The 26,927-nt window shown below is 41.8% G+C and overlaps 2 protein-coding genes across 3 annotated transcripts; one reads left to right on the top strand and one right to left on the bottom strand.

The window, feature by feature from the left end:
* Nucleotides 1-1,003: 1,003 nt before the first annotated feature.
* Nucleotides 1,004-14,841, top strand: PDZK1 (PDZ domain containing 1). Of its 2 annotated transcripts, none has more exons than XM_083611611.1 (10): nt 1,004-1,600; nt 2,513-2,580; nt 5,005-5,216; nt 6,362-6,608; nt 7,822-7,958; nt 9,463-9,658; nt 10,450-10,646; nt 11,910-12,098; nt 13,331-13,630; nt 14,187-14,841. In XM_083611611.1, exons 3-10 carry the CDS (start codon nt 5,007-5,009, stop codon nt 14,244-14,246), a joined length of 1,536 nt encoding a protein of 511 aa, XP_083467737.1. In that variant the 5' UTR covers nt 1,004-1,600; nt 2,513-2,580; nt 5,005-5,006; the 3' UTR covers nt 14,247-14,841. The 2 variants fall into 2 exon arrangements, with proteins under 2 accessions (XP_083467737.1, XP_083467736.1); XM_083611610.1 differs by having other exon boundaries at nt 1,412-1,600; nt 2,522-2,580.
* A 170-nt stretch (nt 14,842-15,011) lies between these two features.
* On the bottom strand, nt 15,012-26,780 carry GPR89B (G protein-coupled receptor 89B). The gene is made up of 14 exons (XM_083611643.1): nt 26,576-26,780; nt 24,621-24,680; nt 23,411-23,514; nt 23,127-23,233; nt 22,908-23,009; nt 22,014-22,134; nt 21,657-21,737; nt 20,376-20,485; nt 19,347-19,435; nt 18,462-18,554; nt 17,990-18,085; nt 17,394-17,483; nt 16,701-16,766; nt 15,012-16,604 (listed from the first exon to the last, which is right to left on the bottom strand). Exons 1-14 carry the CDS (start codon nt 26,615-26,617, stop codon nt 16,398-16,400), a joined length of 1,368 nt encoding a protein of 455 aa, XP_083467769.1. The 5' UTR covers nt 26,618-26,780; the 3' UTR covers nt 15,012-16,397.
* Between the last annotated feature and the right edge of the window lie 147 nt (nt 26,781-26,927).

The raw sequence follows: 26,927 nt of genomic DNA on the forward strand, positions 1-26,927 counted from the left end.
GCCCTCCCATCAGATGTCAAGGAAATAAACAACTGACATTTAGAAGACATCTGAAGGCAGCCCTGTTTAGGGAAGTTTTTAATGACTGATGTTTCTAATGTATTTTTAATGTTGGAAGCCACCCAGAGTGGCTGGGGAAACCCAGCCAGATGGGTGGGGTAGAAATAATTTATTATTATTATTATTATTATTATTATTATTATTATTATTACATTAACTAACTCTAGAAATTAGTGGTACCCAGAAGTTTTAGGGGATCTTTGCCTCCTGCAAACCCATAACAATAATAATAAAAAACAAAACAATATCTTTAAGCAGAGGTTGGGTGGTCATCTATCATGGATGCTTTAGTAAGATATTCCTGTACTGCAGGGGGTTGGATTGGATGACCTTCAGGGTTACCACCCAACACAATTCTGTGATTCTGTAACAGTTTAGAAAGCCATGTAGAGGGCACATGAAGAAAGACCTCTGATTTAGACTAGCCTACCAGATGTGGAATATTAATGTGTGTTTTAATCTGTGTTTATCACTGATTTTAAATTTTTTTGAATGTTTTAAGCAGTTGTTTTTATTGATAACTTTATTCTTTTTGTAAACCACTTTGAGGCTTTTCACAATGAAGTGGCACATAAATTTTTTGAAATAAATAATTTACACCACATTTGAAGCACATGAGAACTGTAGTTCACACACACACCCAGAGTTTGATTTTCCAACACCCTTAACAAATTACAACTCGCAGTATTTGAGTTTTTGTGGGGGGGGGGGCAACATATGGTTTAAATGCATGGGGTATGTACACAGCCTAGGTTTCAGGGTGTGGGGAACAAAATAGGCAGGCAAATTTCCAGGATTAGCAAAACAGATTGTAATCTCAAAGCATTCTAAACTGACTTTTCCACAGCCTCTCCTTAGAGATCTCTGAAGAAGTTGGCAATGCTTAAATTTCCTTCATCTTATGAGCCTAACCTAGCAGGAAGATTTTAATAACTGCTCTGTGCTATTACTGCCTGTGCCTTGTTTATCACTCTGCAGCACTTAATGGTGATTTCTTTTCATTCCGTTTTTACAACACTGTCTGTCAGAGCACTCTGTCCTTTCATGGCATTAAGCAAGCCAGTACTTCCCCCTGCCCTCTTCCAGCCTGGAGCAGAAACGAAGGGCATCTCTGCACTCCAAATCTATTGCATATAGGTTTTATATCAGCTTAACCAGTTTCATTTCTCCCCAAGGATCCTGGAGATTGTAGGGCTAATAATCCTGTTTGTGGCATAGTGATTGGAATCACAGAGACAACTACCTGAAGGCAGAACTTAAGAACTCCTTTGGTTCTCTTTTCTGGGTTAGAGATCCCTTGCTTTTTTCTTGCAGAACAATTCCTCCTAGGTTCCCTGGCGAGAGGAAATCACCACTAAGCCAGTTTAAGTCTGCGTTGGATAAGCCCTAAAGGTTTACAGGTGCTTCATGGGAATTAGGTCAGTAGCTTTGCTGGAAAAGGGAACGAGAGCGGGCGTGGATTCATCCAAGAAGTGCTATGGTCCTGGAGCCAGATATTAGCTCCCCGCTTAAGAGACCGCAGAGGCCTCACTCTGGCAAGGTATGGGGTATCTCGTTTTATTATAGTCAGCATTTCAAAATATGATTGAGGGTGCGAATGAAAAGCTGATCTTATGAATGCATATTGGTGCTCTTATTGTGGGAGAGCCAAATGTCATGCTGTTGTGTGAACATTTCTAGATATCTGAGATCAAATGTGGCCTACCCTTTTGGGGGGTATACTTTGATTTGCAAAGAGGGAGTAAAGATACAGTGTCATGTCTGCAAGTAGGCCGGGGCCTTGGATTATTCAGCCCTGATGAAATTGCCAAGTTGCGTTTTGTCTGCATCCTTTTTTTATATGAGATGCTTTTGATGAATTACTTTGCTGCGAGACCAGTTCTGCATAAGTCTTAGGTCCATAATGGAGTATCCCTGGTCCCGCTCAGCTCTGGGAGGAAACAGGAAGGGTGGGTGTCAACCATAGGTAGGCCTGCATCAACGCCCCCCCCCCCAAAAAAAAACATAGGATGAAAGATGACAGCATAGTTTATATGTGTAGGTGCAAATTTAAAGAGACCTACAATAATTTAAACTGAAGTACAATAACAGTCTTATAGTGGAGGACATTCTGAACTGCTGTGCCTGTTCCAGCTCCTATCCCGGTGCCGAATATTGATGTGCAACTTCAAGGCCCCTGTTCTCCATTAGGGCTCTTTTAATTCGGACTTGGGCTGTCCTTTTAATTCAGAGTGAGACACGTGGCTGCTCTTGGCTGTGATCCATGTGAGAATCTTGGCACCTGTGATGCATTACTAAGGAGGAATCCAAAGTTTCTGAGGAAAGCCCAATGCTGCTCAGCTGAGAGGTGTGGGGGTGGAGAAAAGATTGGTTATCAAGAAGGCGAACAAATGCAAAGAAGCCTGTTAAATAAATCATCTTTTAAATCAACCTTTGTTCATTTGAAATGTAGCTGTGCATACTGGTACAGCAGCATGAGAGACTGCAGAAGAAAATTCTGAGGGCAAACTACACAAGCAGGTAAGTTTTTTCCCTGACTCCTCTCCTTCCAATTTTGTTGTGTGTTTTTAAAAAAATGATTGCTAGATTTTGGGTCAGGGTTCCTGCCTTATCACTTTCATGTAACTCTGAGAGCTAGAAACTTGTGTGTAATATATACACAAATGATAAGAATCACAGGAATCCATCTGATTCCACATGCTGAAATTTTATTTATTTGTTTAGAGTTTCTCAAATTTGATTACACTATGTTTATTAAAAGTGTGTGCCCCTTTTCTTTCATTGTAAATTAGCTATGAAAATAAGGAATAAGCACACATTATGCTGATTGTGCATAGATCATAGGGGAGTGGGATCATGCTTGCTGGCTTCCTAGCCTATGCACACCTGTAAATGAGCTTGCTTGCATTACAAGGCCCTGTCTATTCTGTTCCTGATCGCATTTGGGCTCTCGCACAGGTTATGATGAACATTTGTAGAGAGCAGAGGTGGGACCCATGGGGTGATCCTGCTCCCACCTTCAGCAAAACATAGGAAGACCCTATAGATAGTACTTGTCAAGCAAGTGGGCTTGTATTAAGCTAGAACTGCTAGTTTGTGGTTGGAGCTTTTTTTATATAAAAAAAATACAGGTATTCGTTTTATTAAATAATATGACTAGGGAGCCAGGAATCAGCTGTTCAGTGGTAATTAGAATGACAAGAATAATACGTGCAGGGAAGCAGAATGCCACTTAGTCCAATCTTCCACTCATTAACCATCATCTCTTTACATATTAACTACATCATCTAGATTATAGTATACTACCAGCAAAGCAGGGGTGAGCAAAGTACACAATTATTACAGAGCACTGGAACTGCAGCATCATTACTAAGCTGCACTGCTCCTCTGGAGTGGGGAACAGGTTCAGCAGAATTTAACTTAGCTTATTAGCCAACAGTTATCTGTGGTTACCACCTATCCCTTGCCCTTGCACAGTGGGAGGACTCAGGCAGAGAACTTAGTCTTTCACTTAGCACTGGGCTTTGTAAAAAGGTTTTGCCCTTACCTCAAATAGAATAAGAGCTCATCTCTCCTCTGAGATCTCCCACCTGAGCCCAATGAGAATATTGCTCCATTTCTGGTTGTCCTCTCAACTCCTTCTAATAGAAGTGTAGTCAATAAGAAAAAGAGAGAGAGTCTTCTCCACTGTGGCATCTGGATTGTGAAGCATTTGCCCCAGGGAGCTTCATCTGGCTGCCTCCCTCATTGCCTGCTTTTAAGAGGCCACTGAAAAATGTGATATTTGAGTAAGTGTATTTCCCATGGTTGTTTCCCCCCTTCTGTTTTTATTCTTGCTGGTTAATTTTTTATTCCATTTTATTTAGTTACGATGTGTTAAGATAAAACACGATAAGCTGCCTTGAAGTAGGCATTTTGCCTAGAAAGGAATGTGCATTTTACTATAAATAAACCTGCAGGCAGCATGCATGAGAGACTCCTGTTATTTCTTACCTTTTCCAAACAACAGTTCAAAGGCCTCTTTTCTCAAGCCCTCTTCAATTTACTGTATAGGAACTCCAGGAAAAGAGAGAGGATTTTTGTGCTATACACTGGATGTGGGGATGGTTGCCATTCATTTCTTCTGGCGACCAGATTTGTGGAATCCTGCCTATGAATTCTATGCTTTCTTTCACCATACTTCATCATATGCCTAAGATTTGCTTTCTCACACTGGGCTCACACTGCTGGCTCTGCTGAATAAGCTGCACACTATCCCCGATTTCTGTGTGTTATCTATAGTTAGCTGCAGGGGGAAAGACAACATGCATAGGCTTCCCCCCTAAAGACATCCATGACTAGCATGTGGACATCAGGAGTACAGCTGAGAGATGCCATGTGGCTTTGAAAGCAGGATCAGTGGCATGGCCCCACTGCCCCTTGGACACACAAATAATGAGGGAACTAAGCTGTCACTGTAAGAGATGCTGTGGTCCTCGCCAACCCTGTGATAGCCTTGGCTAGTTGGTGATTCAGTCAATATGTGTTTGTGCTGTACAAGAGGCCTGAACCAAGTGTGAGTTGCTATGTGCAAATGAGAGGGAATGACAAACAATTTTAAAAAATCATTAATGAGTAGCTTGTGTCATTTATTCTAGTAATGTGTGATGTCTACGTAGTATTTTCAAAGAAAAATTTTGCTAAAGTGCTATGAATAATCAGGGCATCAATTTATCTCTCAGAGAAAAATAATCCAGATTAATCAGTACCTTCTTCTCTGTCCCCACAAAAAAAAAAATCAAAACCTGGAATTGTCTCAGTATTTCTATAATTGTCCTGGTTCCTTTTATGAGCACCTTCTTTGGCTCATTCCACTGGACTAGTTTTCCTTAACAAGGTTCTTTTTCCTTCCATGAGCATCTTTGCCAACAGAGTAATATTATTATTTTTTATCCCTTGTGACAGAAATGATGTCTCCTCTTCAGCCCAGGGAATGCAAACTGACCAGAAAAGAGGCAGAGAACTATGGATTCTGTCTGCGCCTTGAGAAATATAAAACAGGGCACCTGATCCGGAACGTGGCAAAGGGGAGTCCAGCTGAGAAGGCTGGCCTGAAAGATGGAGACAGAGTCCTGAGGGTCAATGGGATTTTTGTAGACAAAGAAGATCATGGAACGGTATAGAGCAATTTCATTTGGGGGCCCTTTCTGCTGCCAGACAAACAGGAAATATTGGTACATCATGCAGCCTGATCCCGGACTCATCAATTTAAAATCTTTACCTTTTCCAAAAGCTCAGGGTGCCTTACATTGATTTAAACTGATAAAATAACCATCAGCACCACCACCTTGATCATGTGCAGCAGCAATAATATTATTCAGCAATTGCCCGTCTCCTCTGTTAAAAGTCTCACAGTTCCCAAAGGCATTTCTAAATCATAGAATCGTAGTGTTGGAAGGGGTCCCAAGGATCATCTAGTCCAACCACCTGCAATGCAGGTGGCCCATATGGGTATCGAACCTGAAACCTTGGCATTATCAGCACCATGCTCTAACCAACTGAGCTAACTACGATGACGGACATGACTCCTTAGCCCAGGGGTAGCTAACCTGCAGGTCAGGTCAATTTTTCTGCCACCTAAGATCCTACCAGTTTGGGTGACATCAACAAAAAGAGTATGAGAGTATGGGATAGCTCCACCAACTTTTAGTCACACCCATCGTGGACATGTGGCCTCTGAGGGGTTAGCCAAGGGTGAATGTGGCCCTCAGGACTTAGCCCCAGGGCCATGACTAAAAAGGCCATGCTTCTAGCCATAGGCAACCTCTCTTTTCATGAAACATGCAGCAGGGCCTTTTAATATTGAGAGCAGCCTTAACTAGCAAGCAGTTTATACAGACCGAACTGCTCCCTGTGGCATGTTTGTCCCATTACATTTAATAAGATTTACTCCTGGGTAACCCATGTGCATAGGGCTGAAACCTTTGGGCATATATAACTTGCAGGTCTCCACTCACAGCATTCCAGTTTCCTAGAGGAATTGACTATTATACCCATTTGTATCCGTAGTGTAGATATATCATTAGAGATTTGCTACACCAAACGTTTTCTGTTTCCCCCCTCCAGCATGGGCACCCAGAGGTAACTTTATGGGATTCCTGGATTGTGACTACTGTATTTTGTCCCCAATATGTATTGCACGTATCCTGCAGTCTCCTTTGTCAGTAGGTCTCCTCTTGTATAAGGCAACAGGAAATACCTAGATGAGCTATTTTACTACTACCTGTGATTACTACTGAAACGCTCGTTCTGCCCCATACAGGTTGCTGATTTAGTTAGGGAAAGTGTGGACTCTGTATCATTCCTTGTTTTGGATGAAAAATCTTATGAAGATGCACATAAGGAAGGGGTCAATTTTGAAGAGTTGGGTCAAACATTACCAGTCCAGCAGCAAGCAGAAAACACTTCAGTTGTGACAAATGGAGAACCTGGCCCAGTTACACACCCCCGCCTCTGCTATCTGGTGAAAGAAAAAAACAGCTATGGCTTCTCTCTGAAGACAACGGAAGGTGAGAACAATAAACATAGACAATGCACATGTAGCATTATATAATATGCATTGTATGCATTCTGGAGGTGGCGGTGGGCTTGGTGGTTCAATACAATTTCTTTATGTTGCTTTCATATAAAGCACATGTTCCCAAGCCCTTTGTTGAAGACCATTATTTGGATTGTGAGTTCTCATGGTAATGATATGAGAAGGTATTCGAATTATTCTGAAACTCTGCTGAAGTGCCAGAAGGAACAGCACAAACCTTCTGGAAATATAAAGGCTTTGGTTGGAAACATTTCAGCTACAGGGACAGGCTAGCACATACATTTTCCCCCTACAGCTGATTCACACATCACACAGCATCTGAGTGGTTTTCCATGGAAATGAGATGTGGGGCAGCAGAGTGTAGCATTTTAGGGGGTCAAAATTAATTTTGGCAAATTTCTTCAGTGAGGGGTCTTAAAATTATGTTTTTGGGTGTGAGAAATACAAATCTTTTTGTGACTGGACAACATTTAGCTTGGTAAGTCTACATTTGATGAAGACGCAGATAAGCTGTTTTTGGAAAACAAAAGATTTTAAACTTTACCTTCTGAAAATCTCAGGTAATGTGGAATAATAACAACAACGAATAATAATAATATAATATGACTGCAAGTACTTGGCAATGGAAGTGTCTTCCACAATAACAGCAAGAGAACTGAGGTGGATGCAATATATCTGCTTTTTGTCACAACTCTTAAAAATTATATCCAAGGGTATAAAGAAAGATCTCTAGCTAGGTATTTTTACCGTGTTTCATGCTGACAGTCACTGGCACATTTTGTAACTGCCCAAGAAAGACTTGTTCCTTTCAAGACAGGAAGCACTTACATATGGCAATACAATCATAAGCCAGGTGCTAATAAACAATGGGAAAACAAGTAGTATTTAATAAGCAACTATTCTTGCTGGTGGCAATCATCAACCAACATAAACAAGTATAATAATCCTCCCCACAGCAGTATTGAACATGGCATAAAGAAAAGTTGGGCTTCAGAGGGTGAATGGCTTCCCTCTTGAATTCCTGGGGCATAGAAAGAAGACATGGTTATTTCCAGTTTACTGCCATTTCATATGTTCCTTGAACAAAACGTCCCAAGTCTACAGGGCTCCTATTGTTATGCCATTGCTGAGTAACACAGAACATGGCGAGTTATTTAGATCTGTCCTGGTTCTGTCTATTCCAGGTCACAAGGGATTGTTCATTATAGATTTGGCCCCACAAGGACCAGCTGCATTAGCCGGAGTGCAGCCCAATGACCGCCTGATCGAAATCAATGGAGAGAATGTGGAAAACGACACTCATGAGGAAGTAGTCGAGAAGGTATCTCCAAGCCTAAACCTCAAGACCTCAGCCTCCACCCTGTTCCTCAATCGTTGGTTAGGTTTTCCCCCACAGATCTAAGATTGTGGTCCTGAATGAATGCAGGCAACCATTTTCCCAGCGTTAACTCATCACAGTACAGTGGTACCTCGGGTTAAGAACTGAATTCATTCTGGAGGTCCGTTCTTAACCTGAAACTGTTCTTAACCTGAGGTACCACTTTAGCTAATGGAGCCTCCCACTGCTGCCACCACACGATTTCTGTTCTCATCGTGAAACAAAGTTCTTAACCCGAGGTACTATTTCTGGGTTAGCGGAGTCTGTAACCTGAAGCGTCTGTAACCCGAGGTACCACTGTATGTATCTGTCTGCTTAAGCATAGGAACATAAGCTGCCAAAGTCAGACGGTTGCTCCATATTACTTGGTATTATCTATATTCACTGGCAGTTGCTCTTCAGGCCTGTCCTACCTGGAGATGCCAGACACTGAACCTGGGACCTCCTGCATGCAAAGCAGATGCTCTACCACTGAGTTTCATTAATCATGACAGGTGATTGACAGGTGGATTGCCCTGGCCATCTGTTAAAGTTGGCCCCAGGACAAAAACGGTCCCCCACCTCTGCAAGTGGCGCTGTGGTCTAAACCACTGAGGCTCTTGGACTTGCCAATTAGAAGGTCAGCGGTTCAAATCCCCGCGACAGAGCGAGCTCCCATTGCTCTGACCCAGCTCCTGCCAACCTAGCAGTTCGAAAGCACACCAGTGCATCTAGATAAATAGGTACCACTGTGGCAGGAAGGAAAACGGCGTTTCCATGCTCTCTGGCTTCTGTCACAGTGTCCTGTTGTGCCAGTAGCGGTTTAGTCATGCTGGCCACATGACCCGGAAAGCTGTCTGTGGACAAACGCCGGCTCCCTCGGCCTGAAAGCTAGATGAGCGCTGCAACCGCATAGTCGCCTTTGACTGGACGTAACTGTCCAGGGGTCCTTTACCTCTACCTATACCCATGTGCCTTCCATGTGAGTAATGTGTGAACAGGGCTTTTATGCAAGGCTTACAGCATAGCCTCTAAAGTATTTAACAGCTAAAACTTATTTCTAATAGTTTCCCCAGCCCAGCCCATCCACAGGGCTGAGTGACTGGTGTCCAGCTATCTACTGTCATGCCTTCCACTCAAATTGCATAAGTAGTAGATTTAGTGCTGAAAAATTTGTGTTAGTGTTAAGTACTCAGATCCAAAGTGAATAAATAGGTGGGCCATATCTGAATGTGGAAGAGCAATCAAACATACACTCCAGACACTATAGGCTTCATAAATGCAGTTCAGAACAATTTAAGCCTCACTTATGAAAATGCCATCAGAAAAGATGTTTTGTGCTGACTAGGGATTTCCAAGGTCACCTCATCCACATCAGCACTTTGAATATAAAATGCTCCTCAGCCCTGTCCCACTGTTTGGCATGGCTGAAGTTCTACCTCTAAGCATTGTATGTCTGTGTTCCCAGGTGAGGAGGTCTGGAAATCGACTTGTGTTTCTGGTGTCAAATAAAGAAACCGATCAGTATTACAAGAGCCAGAACATGCAGCTGAGGAGAGAAATGGCAAGTTTGAAATTATTACCCCACAAACCCCGAAGGCTGGAGCTTGCAAAAGGAAAAAATGGTTATGGATTCTACCTGAGAATGGAACAGAATGGTAAAGGTATGATCTATCTTATTACATTTATGAAACACCTTATCCCATACAAGTGTGATGAATATGTGCAAAAATTATAAAATTCATTAAAAATCGCATTTCTGCCACGGCTCTCCATTTGTGGAATACACATTTATATATCAGGCAAAAACCTTCTTCTTCAACCAGGCCTTTGACTAACATCCTATATCCTTTTAAATGTGCTTGTAGGGAGGGGGTGGGGGGTTATTTGCTTGTTGTTGTTGTTTTCTTGTTTTTATTATGTATTTTGTGTTTTTTTCTATTGTAATTTTATGCTGTTAACCACCCTGAGATCTACAGATGAAGGGTGGTATACAAATTTAATAAATATATAAAGAATCACATTCAATCAGTAAAAGGTAATACAGCAGCAGCAGCAGCAAAAATAACTGCTAGACATCCCCCCCCAATATGACTGTGTGAACAGATGTGCTTTATGCTGTCATCTTAAAAATGGCAGGTGGGGATAGAGCATTATTTATTTGGTCTAATCCAGCCTGGATCATCTAATGTTCTGAACAGAAAATGATTTCCCCGAGTTTATAATCAAACAGAATTCGGATCTGAGAAATCTGGAGCCCAATCAATTTCTCTCTTTTGCCTGGAAAATGCTGCAGTCCCATTTGGCTGCTAGTGTAACCCGCACTTCTTGAGAAGGCAGCATTCTGTGAGGTAGTCATACAACATTAAAAGCCCTAAGACACAGGTATGGTCTTAAACGAAAACCCACTAAGGCACTTTACCAAGTAACAGTCCGTTCTTATTTTTGTGTACAGGTCACTTAATTAAGGACATTGATTCTGGCAGCCCTGCGGCCGAAGTTGGTCTCAAGGACAATGACATCCTGGTGGCTGTCAATGGAGAGTCGGTTGAAGCACTGGACCACGAGGCTGTCGTGGAGAAGATCAGGAAGTCTGGTGAAAAAACTGTGCTGCTGGTGGTGGATGACGAAACGGACGCCATGTACAAAATGGTAACAGACACAGTTGCGCACAAGCACAACTAACTTGGAAGTCATACGATGAGCAAAAGGGTGGGGGTAACCAGACGGCTGCAGCTATCTGTAGTTACATAGTGCAAGCATAGAAATTGGTAACATATGCAGAGAATGCCAACTTTAATTCTTTTTATAAGCAAGTTTCTAGATTGGAAGGATTAGCCTGAAAGTCTGGCGGAGATTCAGAAGCCACAGGTGGAAGCTGAGAAGGCTTGGCAGGGCGTGGAACTTCCTACATTGCTGTATTTTCCCTCCCCTTTTGGCAAAATGACTCATACCAAACTAGCAAATATATACCAGCTCCTCTTTTCCTGGTGCAGAATTCTGATTATCTGTATGCAAACTTTCAATTTTTGAAAAATGCATGGAATATTGCCAGCTGAACATATAGGCACCAAGTAGGTATAGATGTGTCAGGGAACTGTCATCGGAAGAACAGGAGGTGAAAGGGCTCACAGAGGTTGGGAGAGACTTATCAGCTGAGGAGGGAACCAGCAGGGGGAGAGAAGGAGCTCCAAGGGAAAGTGAGTCGGAGGGATGGCTCAGAGACACTTCCAGCGAAAACAGTGGGGAGGTTTCAGGACCTCCTATAGGGACACCCACTCCTCGCCGGAAACTGTCGCGACGAGAGTCCAGAAGGCGAGTTTCCGTTAAGGAGCTTTTATGCTGGAGGAAATTCCGTAAACGCCCACTGTCGGATTCTACCAGCGACTGACGGAGCCATGCTGATGGAGCTCCGTTACAGACAGAGGTTTGTGGACTTAGCCAAACTCTGAGGGACTAAGAATTTTGCGCACAAGCAGCTCATCATCCCATCACAAGATGCATTTATATTACTTTGCTTATGTTATAAATTGTTGGAGGCTATTTGTGTTTTTTTGGGGGGAATAGATATAAAGTATTTAATGACATGACTCAAAGCAGAGTAAAATGTTCACTCCTTCTTCAACAGTTGGAGGGTCAAAATGTCATAGAGGCAGTTTATTCCACCCACACAAGTTCCTGCATCATTTTCTGTGGTGTGCTTATAAATTGATAGGATATAGGGAACGGAGGAAAGGAGGGACTAAATGTGTCATCTGCTATTACGGAAGAGAGAAGCAAGAGATTTGCAAATATTTAGTGGCAAATATTGCTCATTATATCCCAAAATGTGTAAGGGAGGTTTTATCATCACACAATGTTTGGTAGCAATGTGTATTTTGCAATAAATGCTTTTTTTTCCTTTTGGTTACTAAGGCTAAGATATCCCCATGCCTCTACTATCACACAACCCCGGTGCAATCTCCATGTGAGGCTGAAGTGCCAACATGTCATACGGCGAAAGAGCATCACAAGCCCAGACTCTGCTACCTGGTAAAGGGTCCCAGTGGCTTTGGCTTCCGTTTGAATGCCATCAAAGGTTTGCCTGGCCAGTTCATCAAAGAGGTATTAATCTAATCCATATGCTGGTGAAATAAACATGATGCCAAATATGAGCAGCAGTTGCCCAGCCCTTCTGCTCAAGAGGTGCACAATGCAGGGACCACTTTCAGTCTAGCCTTGCCCCAGGCTTGCACATTCCCTACCCCCCTTTTTGCTGCTGCATGGCCACAAGGAGGAGCATGAAAGACTCATGCACAATATTAAGAGTTGAAAGGAGGCCCATGAAAGAAGCTTTTAAAATTATTTAAATTTATATAATTAGAGTTATAGCAAAAAAAGTCACCTATTCAGTGCATATATTACATCATGCGTAGGTTAGACATCAACGCCAATTCTCTTTTATGATGCAAATTCTGATAAATACAAGGAATCAAATTTTTCTAAACAATTTGTATTATTTCTTCCAATCCATAACTGTTTAGATCACATTCAATTACTCCGTACTGTTAAGCCCCAGATTTTTTTCCTCACCACTGATCTATTGACAGCATTCTATCCGTTTTTCATGCCATGGTGAGTAGCTGCAAGCATATGAAACCCCAAACCTGTGCATTGCACAGTATCTTGCTGTTTCATGAATTGCCACCAGAAATCGACAGCCAATTATTTCTTTGACATTAACTTGAATTCCCTCCAAATCTTGTGATGCCCTATTCTCATCGTTTTTTAACGTCACGTCAAACCTTCTCTCGGGACCTTATCCATTTCCGTGCTACCACTTCTTTTGTGCCACTTGCTAGCGAAGAATGTGACCATTGATTTTGTTTTCAAACTCCCGTGCTCTAAATCCGCATGTGAAAATAAATAAAAGTAAAAACCACTCTCTGAAGCATCACTACAGCTGTGCTTAAAAGAGGGTGGGTGGCGCTTCAGAGTGAGTTTTGGCAAAGTACTCCCCCAGCTAAAAATCACTGTAGTCATATTTATAGGGAGGGTGGGGTGAGCTGGGAGGGGGTAGGCTAGGGGTGGGTGAGGTGTAAAGGGAGTAGGGGTTGGCCAGGTAAAAATGTTGGCAGGTAGGTGGGGTTGGTGAGCACAAGCAGCAATGGCAGCACCCCCTAGGAAGGAAATACCATCTCTATTTTTAACTATTCCATTTCATTAATTGTAACTTCACAGTGTACAAAGCTTCCTAGCCTGCAGTAATTTAGCGGTCAGAACTACCCCTTACCATACTCTGCCCACCCACTCTCAAGCAATAAAATGCCTGGCTTTTTAATACGATATAATTTCAGGTAAAGGAGGGTGGCCCAGCAGAAAGAGCAGGGCTGAAAATCGATGACATCTTAATAGAAGTCAACGGTGCAAACGTGGAGAATGAAGATTATGACGATGTCGTGGCAAGAATCCATGATGGTGGAAACAAGCTGAAACTAGTAGTATGTGGAGAAGAAGCTTATCGGTACTTCAAGGCCCAGAATATGCCCATCACTGCCCCCATGGCAGATTCACCAGACAGCAGTAGTGACCCTCCTGCTTACACAGAGATACAAGCCCCAGAGCCAGATGGACCATTGCCAGAACCACGAGAGAGGGTGAGTTACCTTATTTATAAAGGCTGAGGAAAGGGATCTGCTCAAGGTTGCAGTCCTAAGTTTGCTTATTTGGACAAAAACCTAAATTAAATCACTGGTATTCAGTTCCAAGTTTATATGGCTAGGTTGCAAATAAGTGGCCCTATGATTTGGCCAGAACAACTATGGACATGGCATGGCTGAGCTTATGCTCAGTCTATGCTTAAATCACAGAATGACTAAGCCTTGTGGTTATACTGCTAATAATGCTCAGTTATTGCTGCTTCTTCTGGCTTAGCGTGAACAAGCAAATGTGCTAGTTCCGGGGGGGGGGGGATTGTGCCCTCAGCACTCTTCCCCCAGCCCTGCTGCTGCTACGCTCCTTAGAGCTAAGCTATGGTTTGGCTGAGTGTTACATCTGAACCCATTTTTTCTGGGTTTCCTGCTCTTGGTTTGTCTCAAGGCCAGAAATTTGCACATTTGCTTGTTCATGCAAACTGGGCCAATATTCTAGACTAGATCAGACTGCTGCTGGGAGCGTTTCTTACTTGTTTACTGTTTTTTTTTCTCTCTCTAGGCTAACTCATCCTCCTCTTCACTCTCAGTTGCTTCTGAAGATGATGATACCAAATTGTAATGCCAGGGGTCAAGTACCTTCCCATGGTAGTGCCCAAAAGGGAATAGTATTCTGAAGCAGTGTTACAAATATTACTGCTTAGAAAATGTTGGCTACTTTCTTGTGCATGCTTACTGGAAACAAAGGCCCATTGAACAAACAAACATGTATAGGATTGGGCTGCTAGATAACATGGCTTTCAGGTGAGGAAGGGATCCTACTAGATTCCTACCTCATTTTTGTTAAGCTTCAGGCTTTTTCCATGAGGACCAGGACTGCATGCATTAAAAATGTTACCGTGTTGATTGCAGCCAAAGCTTCCTAACGGAAAATGGTGAGTGAATACCTACCATGCATATGTACACTTACTATATCCCAATTAAATCAATAATCATTCTTATTTACATTTATTGCTCGTATAATTTGAACCATTAACCAAAGCAAATATTAATGTGTAGTCATTTTAGTACAAACTAATTTTAGGCTTTGTTGCCCAACATTTGAACACTTTGAAAACACTGAAGTATCAGTTATGCACTGGCATATCTACATTGGTTGCTTTCACAGTATTAATTCCATTTTAAGTTTTAAAATAAATTGTTTCACGGTAGTCTGATCTGTGTCTGCAGCGTATCTGATATACAGAATGTGAAAGATTCTGTTCCTGCAACCTACCATTTGACCAGAACCCTCGCCCAACTTTTGTCTCATTCTGATGAGGTCAAACAAGGTGCCTTAACGAAAAGGTGAACCAACTTTAGACTACAAAATGTAGACACATGAAGATACATGGCTAAGGTTTTTATTTCATTTTTTATCATACTTGCTATCCTTTTTTTATTTCCCACATATAGTAGATCCCTGGATTTCCTCTAGCAACCCTCACCCAGATCTTCTACAATTCCAAACCTTCATCCATGCATTCTGCCCCCTTGCTGCATCAGGTGGTCTTTCACCTTTCTCTTCGGCCCACGGCCCTCTCTGCCATGTGCTGTACGGAGGAGGCAGAAGAAGCTGCTGCTCAGTTTCCAATCACAGTCTGCTTGGTGGACGGTTCCCTGTTCTCTTCCATAAAGAGAAGCTGCTGTCCCAATAGTCAAATCAATCAGTACTAAGTCTGGCAACTGTTTCACCATCAGAAGGGGTGGCAGAGAAATGTTCATAGATCATTCTTGCTGGGGGGGGGGGGACAGGGTGGAGCTGCAGGCCTTTATTAATTGCTTCTTTCAGGTGTTTCCTCTGCCCCTTCTTCAGTCTGTTCATGCATATTAGAAGAGAGCTTTTGAATCTACCTAACTACAACATGACCATTTTTAATCCATGTCTCACTGAGCTGCCTTATCATTGCCCTGAGTATCCACTTCCTAGCCATATGGAGGGTTTCTCTGATACACCTAATTCTAGAATTAAGAGGTAGGTTTCATCAGCAATATGTTAGGTTACAGTGGGATCCACAAGGAGGAAAACCAACATCATATATGTAATATACATAGGAATATTTGCTATCAAATTTCTGCATCATTTCTCCTTACAATATGGAATGGAAATGGATAAGGACTGAACTAAGATCCAATGAAACAGCAAAGGGGCTGAGATATACCTTCTTTGACGAGGGCTACACAGCCCACTAATGATACAGTGACATGCCAGTGCTAGACAGGGTAGGAACAAAACCCTGGCATGCAACATTCAGTTTGATTGGTCACAAGCTGCCCAGAGCTGCTTTTGAAATATCCAGACCCTTGTTAATTCACCACTCTTCATTCCATCTTCGGAGAAGTAACTCGTTTCCAAAGTCTGTAGGGTTATCACAACAATATTGTGAATTGTTATAAAAGCTGGTTTATTTAGATGTTCAGTTCCAGAATCACTACTTCCAGATTAAGACATTAAAGCAGACATCTTGCCAATCACACTTACTAAACATCACAGAATTGTTTCTTCCCATGCTGCTTTAGAGAGAGCTGCCCTTTCACTCCTTGTGATTTATTTCCACTCAAGGACATGCTTATAGCACAAGGGTTGTTTCTTGGGGCTATTTCTTGCCTCTCCTTTTGCCTACGCTGATATACTTGGTTCTTGTCAAAGAACTGATAATCCATCGCAAAAAAAGATGGCAATATGCCAAATACTTTGCTTTCGTCCATCACACAGTGAAGAACCAAGATGGATTCAGAGTGTCATGTGCTTTTCAGGAGCCTGCTTATGCGCCAGGTAGAGGAAGAGGATGCTGGAGAGAGCACTGACCAGAAATATAACATCAAACCAGCGGTGGTAGAAGTTAAACTGTAATTCTCCTAGAACTTCCGTAATGATGGTGCGATACTCTGGAGGCATACTCATTCGAATCAGAAGCACTGAAGACACAAAATACATCCCCTGCAGAAGAGAGAAAGGAAACATCAGGCATCCCCATTTCCAACTGCTTACATAGCTAAGAAGTAGCTTTTCACCATTCGGGTCTAAAACACTCACCATTATTTGTGCCAGTAGCAGAACAATGACATTAGAAGACTTGCTGCTTGAGATAGCATAGAAAAACTGGAAGACAAAACACAGAAAACCATCTATATATAGATATATAATCCAATATGTTGTTCTAAGTACAACATTCTAATCAAATTTCAAGGGACAGTAGAAATGGCTATTCTGTTGCATAAGGTCATGGCTTTCTAACCATCAAAATGGTCCGTACAACTCATTAGCTATCCAAGAGAAACAGTTCCAATTCCAACAGTCACTTATATACCCATGTTAAAGACACACTGGGAGCATTTTCTTGCCCTCACCAGCGAAGAATCTGGCTCAGGGTGGGAGAGTTGCTCAGCATGACAACACAAATCATGAGGTTGGTGGAACTACATGCTATGCAGCCTTTCTCAACTTGTGGGTCCCCAGATGTTGTTGAACAACTCGATCACCCCTAGCTAGCAAGGCCAGAGCTCAGGGATGATGGGAGTTGTAGTCCAACAACATCTGGGGACCCACAGGTTGAGAACCGCTGTAAGGGGAAGGAGGGGATCCAACCTTGTGGTGCTGCTTTTAGTGTTTGCATGTGTTGTGAGTGTTGTGTGGTTCTGCCCCAAAATTCTTAAGAGCTAAGTTCTGATGAACTCACACTTTTCTGCTTATACTCATTCAATATAATAAGAATATGTACAGACCTACCTTTGTGAGTGTAATCAATAAACCCCTGATAGAGGTGACAATAATTATTCCAACAAGGATAAAGGAAATATGCTGAGACCAGAATTTTACCTGCAATAACACAGAAAGGAAACAGTTAAGCTCACAGAGATGCTCATATCTACAGAATCTGGATTTAGTAGGCTGCTTATTTTCAGATATGGTTTATGCATTCAGTGTCCTCTGGAGAAGTTCAAGCAAGAATATTTTCATATAAACCTATAGCAGATAAACCAAGAGGTCTTACCAGGTTGGTGTACACAACACTGGATTTAAACTTCTTTTTAGAGTGACTAAAGGTGTATAGGTGTTTAATCTAGGCCAATGCATTCTCTAGCACCTAAGATAGGAGTACTGCCATCTTCTGGGCAAACAGAAGACTGAAACTTAAATTTTAAAGATGCATAGTTCTATTGAAAACCCAGTGATATATATGAATTTTCTGAAGTTTTCACTTCAATGCCTACAGATTTTTAGAAGTAGTTAGCACATTGAATTAATATCCAGCTCAGAACAGAGTAGAATAAAATAATAAAGGAACACTGAAGATAGAAGGTGGATTTTAAAACAGTCCTCACATCAAACTGGATCCCCAAATAGTTCACAGTTATCTCAATTCCTCGTGTGACTGGGTCTGTCTTTCCAACTCTGTCAAATACAATATTGATTGTTGCCTGTTGATGAGAGAGAAAGAAGTGTCATATTACTTAAGCTACCTTCACTAAAAACATCACACATACACGGGAAATTGCCCAGCATGGTAAACAGGCTACAAAGCATGGATGTGCGTGCACATGCACACACACACACACACAAACACAGAGACAGGCAATACTGCCCAGTGATACTATATAGTTATAAGATGGACATCACACTCTCGCATTAAAATCAGTCTTACTGAAATTCAACGAGAGGTCAATTTTAAAAACTGCCTGAACTCTAGCTGCTGAATAATATTTACATATTAAGATTACAAGATGCAGAAATCTCTCCTTCCAAGCACAGCCTTTGCAAAATATAAACTGTCATTCCAATGGCACAGATACATACCATAAAAATTTTCCAGACACAGTAGATTGAGAAAAAGTAGCCCAGAAAGTTAAAGTATTTCCCTTGGAATGTTTTAGAGTATTCTATCCTCTCCTGCAAAGAAGAAAATGTTCAGGTTCAGGAGGCATCCAGATGCATTCTAAAACCAGCACACCCTATCTCATGGGTTTCTTATCATGAAATAAAATGATTTCCATCTCATACAGACAGAGATAAAGCAAGCAGGCCCCTTTACAGATGAAGAATCTGTGAGGTGCTGCCAGAGCCACGTTTGCATAGGCACTGGAGAGTATAAATTCAAGTGACACAACAGAATAAATCCAGATCTCCAAGCTTTCAGGAATGCCCTTAATGTCACAACAGCATGCATGCTCTCCCTTTCAACATGTTTCAATAAGGCACACATATTGACCACTTGATGAAGCCTTGATTAATAAAGGGAAGCACACCTGCACTGATCACTATCTACTTTTAGGCACCTGGCAAAACTTTGTCTCTTCCACTAAGCCATGAGCCTTGAATTATCTGCAGAATTATCTACTAAAGTAGGTGGGGTGTGTTATGAATGTATTTTGGGCTTTTACTCTGCTTTAGTTTTATGTTGCTTTTTAAAAGTCACTTTGAGTTAGATTTTTTTTTAAAGTGATCACGACTTGCAAATAGCAATAATATGAACAAAAATATATCTAGACTGGGATAACCAAATGCAACATAAAATTGTGGTTTACTCTAGGGGACATGATCCCAGAGAAGGCAAATGGCTACTTATCAGAGTATCATAAAGCTACGTCTCCTGTATCGTGTTCGCTTGCTGGTAGATTTCTAAAGTCTTTTTTCCCTTTCACCCACCCATCAGGCATGAGAACAGCCCCCCTTTGCCTGCACCTTGGTAGCATGCAGGTCAGCAGTTTCCAAGAAAAGCTGCTGACTCAGCTCCTCCAAAGCATCTACCTCCTGCTGGATAACTGCCAGATCTGGTAAATGACAGTTGTCAAGGACAAAATCATGTATAATACCATCCAAAAACAATACATATTTCAATGTTCCTTTTCATTCCTGAGCTATCGCATGAAAAAAAAGCCTTGACATTTTCTGAAATAACAGGTCCTTTACTTTCTAACTCCTGAGCTACAAATCAGAAACTGTACACTGCTGCCACCTGCAGGATTACAATGATGATGCACGTTGTATACTAAAATACAGTGGTACCTCGGGTTACATACGCTTCAGGTTACAGACTCTGCTAACCCAGAAATAGTAACTCGAGTTAAGAACTTTGCTTCAGGATGAGAACAGAAATCATGCTCCGGCGGCGCGGCACCAGCGGGAGACCCCATTAGCTAAAGTGGTGCTTCAGGTTAAGAACAATTTCAGGTTAAGAACGGACCTCCGGAACAAATTAAGTACTTAACCTGAGGTACCACTGTATACATATAGCAATACTAATCCAAGGCATCTTATCAGTCCCCTGAAAATCATGTTGCTGTGTGTTTTCTGCCTCATGTCACTGGGTATATCCAGCAGACAGGAAAAAGCACAACTGTCATTGCAGTCAGGCAAGGAGGCACATAGAAGGGAAGATAACAATGCATGGTACTGATATATCGAGGCTACGCAACTAAATCCATGCCCAGTTCCATATTTCCCAAGGGCCAACATCTATGATAATTTCTCACTTATGTAGAAGTGCCCCCACTAGATCAGGCCCTGGTGCTTAGGCTTGAGTTAAGGGTTGTTCACTCTGAGGTATGCTAATCTCAAGGAGTGGAAGGTAAGGGATTCTGCATAGTCTGTAATCTGCACAATAGTAAATGGGATCCTTACATTCCCCCTTTTCCTTTTCTCTTAACTCAGCTCCGTTATGGTTTCCCCCTTTCCCATTCCCCAAAGTAGAACTAAGGAAATAAAGGATACTTTCGCTGCCTGGTGAAGATGATGCCACACTTTTTATCATCCCCCAGAAACCAGTGGGCTTGTTGTTAACTTCCCCTCTCTGGAACATGTTTCTGTGAACCATCGCTATCCTGATTGGGAGGAAAAGTCAAGTGCTAAAAAAGAGAGATACAAACTAGAACCAAAAACAAATCATCACATTTCAAAGTTTAGATTTTTCAAAATCTGGAATTCAAAACATTGCCGTCAACGTAACAGACGAACTTTTGAAAAAGTGTATATTAACACAATTCAGGAAAGTGGTGATCATGCATTTCCTAAGCAATTTCAGTAGCTGACTTCCATGTCATTAGGTAAGAGTCAGGAGGCCTCCACAATCAGGTACTGATAGAAGAATTTATTTTATTTTGATCCTAGGTAATAAAGATAATACAAAGCTTTTCTGCAAACTTCAGCCATTAAAGTAACAGCATTAGTTCACAAAGTTTACGTTTATTTTACTTATGTCATCATTTATATGCTATCTATCAGTGCTAACCCTTTCAAGGCAGCTCATGTCATCCTGAAACAATTCATCATAATATAACATAGGAACTTCTTTACTGAAAACATGATCAGTATTATTTATGTAGTTGGCAGTTCTACCCAAGAAAATCCAAACTTGGGTGCCTCGTGGAGCATATGAAACAGGCACAACATAGAGGCTACTTCAATTGACTCCCCTTTCTATGGCATCTAATTCACATCTAATGGCACAACACAAGGGTGGTGGCAGCTCAGCTCAAGGCACTCTTGGAAGAAATTGATAGGAGTCACTTCAGCATGGTTTGGGGACCAAATTAGCCACAATGGAAGCCCTTTATCAGGAGAGGAACCCACTTGTGGAATCATCACCTCTCTTGTAAAAGGCAAGCAGTGACCAATGATGTTCATTCTGCGATTGCTTAAAACTTTTTCTCCCAGGCCTTCAATAACTACCTCCAGTGACCTTGTAATATCTGCTATGGGTTGTTTTATATTGGTTTTTATTTTTGTAGAGCTCTTATATTTTTGCTTTATCACAATTTTAATAAGTTGTATTTTTGTTAACCGCCTCATGATTTATTTATTTATTTTAAAAAAGAGGTAGTATAAGAATATTTTAAACAAACTCATTCCATCCAGTTCATCCGTTTTGTAACTATTTTAGCTCTTTTATTCTCTGATCCTCTAAACAATAGAAATTACCCATCCACTGGCAAGTTTCTGTGATGAAGTTACTTGAAAAGAAGTAAAAGGATTTCCTGCTGTAGTTGGTCTCACCTTTTCTTCTTGCTGATGATCATGTCCATGGTTTGGAGGAGACGGCGCTCCAGAGCTAGAATGTCTGCATCTGTCACGTTCCTGTAACAGACACCCATACAAACCTATTGATATGGTTCTAACAGTAATGGCCAACCCAAAGCTTCCCCAATTCTGACCCATCCCTCTTAACCCAGTTCCAGTGGAGCATAGTGAGCAACAAATACTCATATTCTAGATAGGGCCAATAATAAGACTGCACATATAATGCTAGAATCAGCATCCTACAGAGGGGATGGGGGTGAAACTACCAACTCTGAGGAGGCATTTCTGAAAACTTGGTGCTGAAGGAAACAAAAATCAGGAAACACCATTTACCTGAGAAAATAAGACATATACGTGTATGGGCAATTGACTGCACCAAACCCCGAAAGTAGAGCCATGAGGGTCACCCCAATCACTCCCACTCGACTGATGAGTTGTTCTATGGATAGAATTCCTAACAGAAAAGAAAATATTAAGTTAATTCTGTCACTATGTTCTCAAGAATACAGAAAAGCAGAAAAGCACTACAGTTACATTTGCACAAATCATTTTGTTCTAAAATTCCTAGTATAACTTCAGTTATTTAGCATCTACTGGCATAATTTCAAAGAGATGTGAGTACTCTTCTGTAAGGATACTAGAAAAAATGTTGTGCCATCTCATACACCTCTTGCGATAAGCAAAGAAATACTCAATTTCTGAAGGACACACCATGGGCTGAAAAATTCTTTCTAGAAATAATAAATTTTATAGGTCAGGATTTCCTCGGGACTTACTATTTTTACAAAACGAGCATGTGATTGCAGGTGTCTGTTGCAACTTTAGAGGGCTAATAAAGATCCAGGTGACATAAGAAAGCATCCAAGGCTGCAGTCCTAACCCCACTTACCTGGAAGTAAGCCCCACTTAATTCAACAGGTCTTACTTTTGCGTAAACATAGTTAGAACTGCAGTCTAAGAAAGAAACCTATGAGTAAATATGCACTGGATTGTGTGGTATGAGTATCTGATCTATCAAGTGTCAACAAAACCACTCATTAATTCAGAGATCCTGACTTCCCCCCCCCCCCCAGAATACCATTAAACATGAGGGTCCCTTCTGTCAGCACAGATCAAGCATAAATAGACAGGTATGCTATGTACAGATACTGTATGCTACGGACAGTGAATCATTTCAGGGAGCTCATAAGCAGCAGACAATGAACTGAAATGTTGTATGAAACTCACCATGTTTTGGACTGAGGATAGGAAATGGATCCCCCAGTTTCCAGAAGAAATACATGAATGTTAGCCAGACAACACAGGCAAAAAGCAGTCTGTGTCTGTGCACTAAAAAAACAAAGAAAGTCAAAAATTATTAAGGTTGTTATCTATTTGGAATGACAAGTGTTACTTTGGTTGGCAACCTTGGGCCACTATAGTGTTTTGAGGTACATGCAAACTTACACAATCGGATGTTGCTCACAACAAAGTAGCCGATGTAAAAGGGAACCATGAATACAAGGACAAGCAAAATCACACAGAGGTTCAACTTCCAGTGAAAATACCTAGAGCTGGAAAATAAAAGAAGGGCTGTTCACTACCAGATCATCACCACAGAGGAAATTTTAAAATCATTCTTAATCATTTATAGCTTGACAGGACCAGAACGAAACAAATAAATGAGCCCATCAAAGGCATTAAGGTGACAGTCCTGTCTGAAATATTCTAACATTAGCTGCTATGCTTACCTGCTGTTTAGGACCCCTAGTATCTCAAAAATGATAAGTTCAAACATGGTGCAGGAAAACGCAAAGGTGACAGAGAAGACAACCTGTACAACATACTGCCGCACCTGAAATAAAACCAGTAGAGAGAAACAAGTCACTTCCACAAGCAAAGTATTTGACATTCATTTCTGAGTGGAAAGAATATGTCGGTGCTTTAAGATGTAAACATATGATGGGACCTATACCCAAGTTCTCAAATAAGCCTTTATTGATAGATTAACAGATAATTATTTCGCCTCCTGTAACTATTTTCTCTGACATCTGATTAAATGCAGAAAATCTTTTTAAAATTGTAAGCAAATTAACTCTAAACTGTGTTTTATGACAACTGATCAAACAAACATAACAGTAAAGAGTCCTAAAGCCCACTCCAATGCATAACTACTCACAACTATGTCTCAATGATGTTTGTACTCAAGTGAATGTGCTTAGTGGAGTAGAGCCTTTGGCCCTCCAGTTCTTGCTGAACTACAACTCCCATCATCCCTAGCCACTGTCCATGCCTGCTGAGGCTGGTGGGAGTTGTCATTTGTTAATATCTGGATGGTCAAAGGTTCCCCTAGGGAGCTAGCCAATATGCAAACCTACTCAGAAGTAAGCACGGACCATAGCTTGGTAGAGATCATCTGCTTTGAATATGGAACATCTACTTTCAATCCCCAGCCTCTCCAAGTAGGGCTCGGTACAGCTACCTGACTGAAATCTCGGAGAGCTGCTGCAAGTCAGTGAAAACAATACTGAGCTGGATGGACAACTGCTCCAACTTGGTATAAGGTGGCTTCCTAAGTAAGCCCCTGAGTTCAAGAGGGCTTCTTCTCAGGTAAGCAGCTATAAAATGGTATAATAATCTGAAGGAGTGAGATTCCCAGCAGAAAAACTGCCAGCCAGGGCAGAAGGTGGAGGGACAGGCTTTTTCTTATTCTTCCTGTCATGGTCAGTTTCTGTAAGGTTTCCCTCATTGACCACTATAGGAGAAAATAAATCCAGGGCTGGCAGAATTTTGCAGCCAGTTTGGGGACATTTCAGGAGAACAAGGATGCTTAGGATCTTGCAGATCCACTGACATCTGCTTTAGGATTGTTTCCTAAATTATTTGAACTCAACTTTATATCTTCCTAGATTGGCAGCTTCACTTTCAGGTCACAATAAAGTTACAGTTGATGGTCCCCACCTCATAATCCTTGAAGAGCCGACGCATGAAGAACAGCCATCCAAATCCAAAGAATAGCACCTGCAGAGGGACAGAAGGGCAGTTAACGGTCTCAAATTTTGCAGTTTCAAAATTCTGAAATCTTAAAATTTCTTAGTATATGCAGGTATATTGCTGCTTTCAAAGTAAGATATTTGATACACCAAAATAAAAGTTGTTTTTAACTGTGGTGTAACTAGATTGGGATTTGTTTCTTCCTAGAACAAATAAACAGTATTGGGGGGGGGGGGGAGATTTCGAAAATATGAAGCCATGCAGTGTTAGAAATTGAGATATGAAAACTAGTAGCTAAATAGCACATTAAACCTAGGTTATGGGTGCAACAACGGAATGTCTAGGTGCGCTTTTTTATAACAAGAATACAAAGCTGATAAGGAACTGCAGATGTTCATTTTTCACATGGTCTAGTGTCCTTCCCCTGCCCACCCCCGTAATATTCTTAAGAGGGTCTCTTCTCCAGTCTTCAGAGAGTAGCTGGACATGGAGAGGCAGAAAAGGTTTCTCCTTTCCTTCCACTCTACAGTTTTAATCTGAAATCTCAGGCATAGTACTGCACCCAGAGATAAGAAACTGCTCGCGCTAATGAAATTCCGTGTTGCAAAATGCACCTTGAACAATGGGAGTTTCAAACACTGAAGCCATGCCACATGAGAAGATAGCAGCAATACTTCATCTATTTGTTCTGGCACATTAAAAACAGAAGAGAGTGGGAGTCAATATACTTTTTATCCAAGGTTTTGAACTTCTGGAATTATGTGTCATTAGAACACTGACAATGCAATCCTATTGTATTTGTTTCATGCATTGATATGCCACCTTTCAAGACAAATCTCTTCCAAAGTGGCTTGCATAACAACAAAACGGTTTTTAAAATACATATATTATCCAACTCTAAAACTAAAGCATAGCAGCAGTTTAAAAGTCCAGCAACTTAAGAAAATGCTTATAAATGTCTATGTTTCAACATCCTTCAAAAAAACTAACAAAAGTCTGGCCATAAGTACTTGAGTTTTGAACTATTTGTAAATGTTTATTTTAAAGTACTGTAATCCACCCTAACACACCAGGACACCGAAGATATGAAATATAAACATGGTCATCCTTACAAGGAATTTCCTGTGCTCATGACCCACATGTGTTTTTGTGTAAATGGGTAGGTTACAATGTGCTTTTACTTTTTCTTATGTTTTTAAGTTGCAACTCACTTAGACGCCTTTGGTGTAACAAGCAAGTAGGCAGTTTAATTAATAATAATCCCACAAACCAAGTATGCCAAGAACCCCACAAGCAATCTGAAGAGCCATGGATAAAAATGGACCCCATAAGCCACTTCTGAAGTGCAGCATCCCCTTTAAGAAACATGGGAAACAAGTTGAAAGATTGCAGTTGGCAGGGAGGGAGATACAGAGAGAGCGCTTGCCACATGATAAGGTGGGAAGGCCCTAGCCCATCTCCCACTCTGTTTTGGCATAGCTGGCAGAGGCCTAGTCTACAGATGCTGCACAATGAGCTGGCAGAACAGGTGCACCACTTCAGAGTACAGGTAAATGTCATTGCTCCTGGAGGTTCCTGCAGGTGAAAAATCTGGAAAGAGAAAACTCTGCAAGCAAAGAAGTTCCAACCCAGCCCAATCCTTCTGTGCCACCGGGCTTGTCTCTCTTTTTTCTTTTTTAGCATATTGAAGCCACTGGAAAATGTGGGTCTCCCCCCCAGCCCACTTTCAAAAATGGTACAGTCCATCCTCCTCCATCTGCAGCCGGAAGTGGTCCCGTCCACCTTCCTATCGCCTCGCTCTGCCGAGCTTAAGTGGGATGAGGAGACTAGGAAGTTCCAACTCTTTTTTCGGGGGGGGGGGTAACATAGCTGTGACTACGTGGGGGGGAGGAGAAAGAGGGAAGGAGCGGGGGCCTCGTTACCTGAGATACGACCATGATGCTGGAGTCGATCAGGAAGCTCATAGTGGAGAGAAAACCCTCCCGAAGGGGAGAGATGCGTCTCTCTCACACACTCAACCTCTCCCCCTCCCCAAGTCCCAACGGCCACTTCTCCCCTTACTCAGTCGGGCTCGCGAGCGTCAACTCAGAGCACCTCGACTTGGCCCCGCCCCCTTTCCGCGGCCTCATTACAAGGCGCCACGATCGGGGAGGCGGGGCCACGGAGTCATAGGACATAGAGATAGGAAATGAGAAGAATGGCTCATCGCCTTTTCTGGAGATGGAACTTCCCGGTTTCTTTAGGTGGCTTCCCCAACCACCTAAAATAAAATAA

Source organism: Podarcis filfolensis (assembly GCF_964270895.1).
Source record: "Podarcis filfolensis genome assembly, chromosome: 4".
Lineage (NCBI taxonomy): Eukaryota > Metazoa > Chordata > Lepidosauria > Squamata > Lacertidae > Podarcis > Podarcis filfolensis.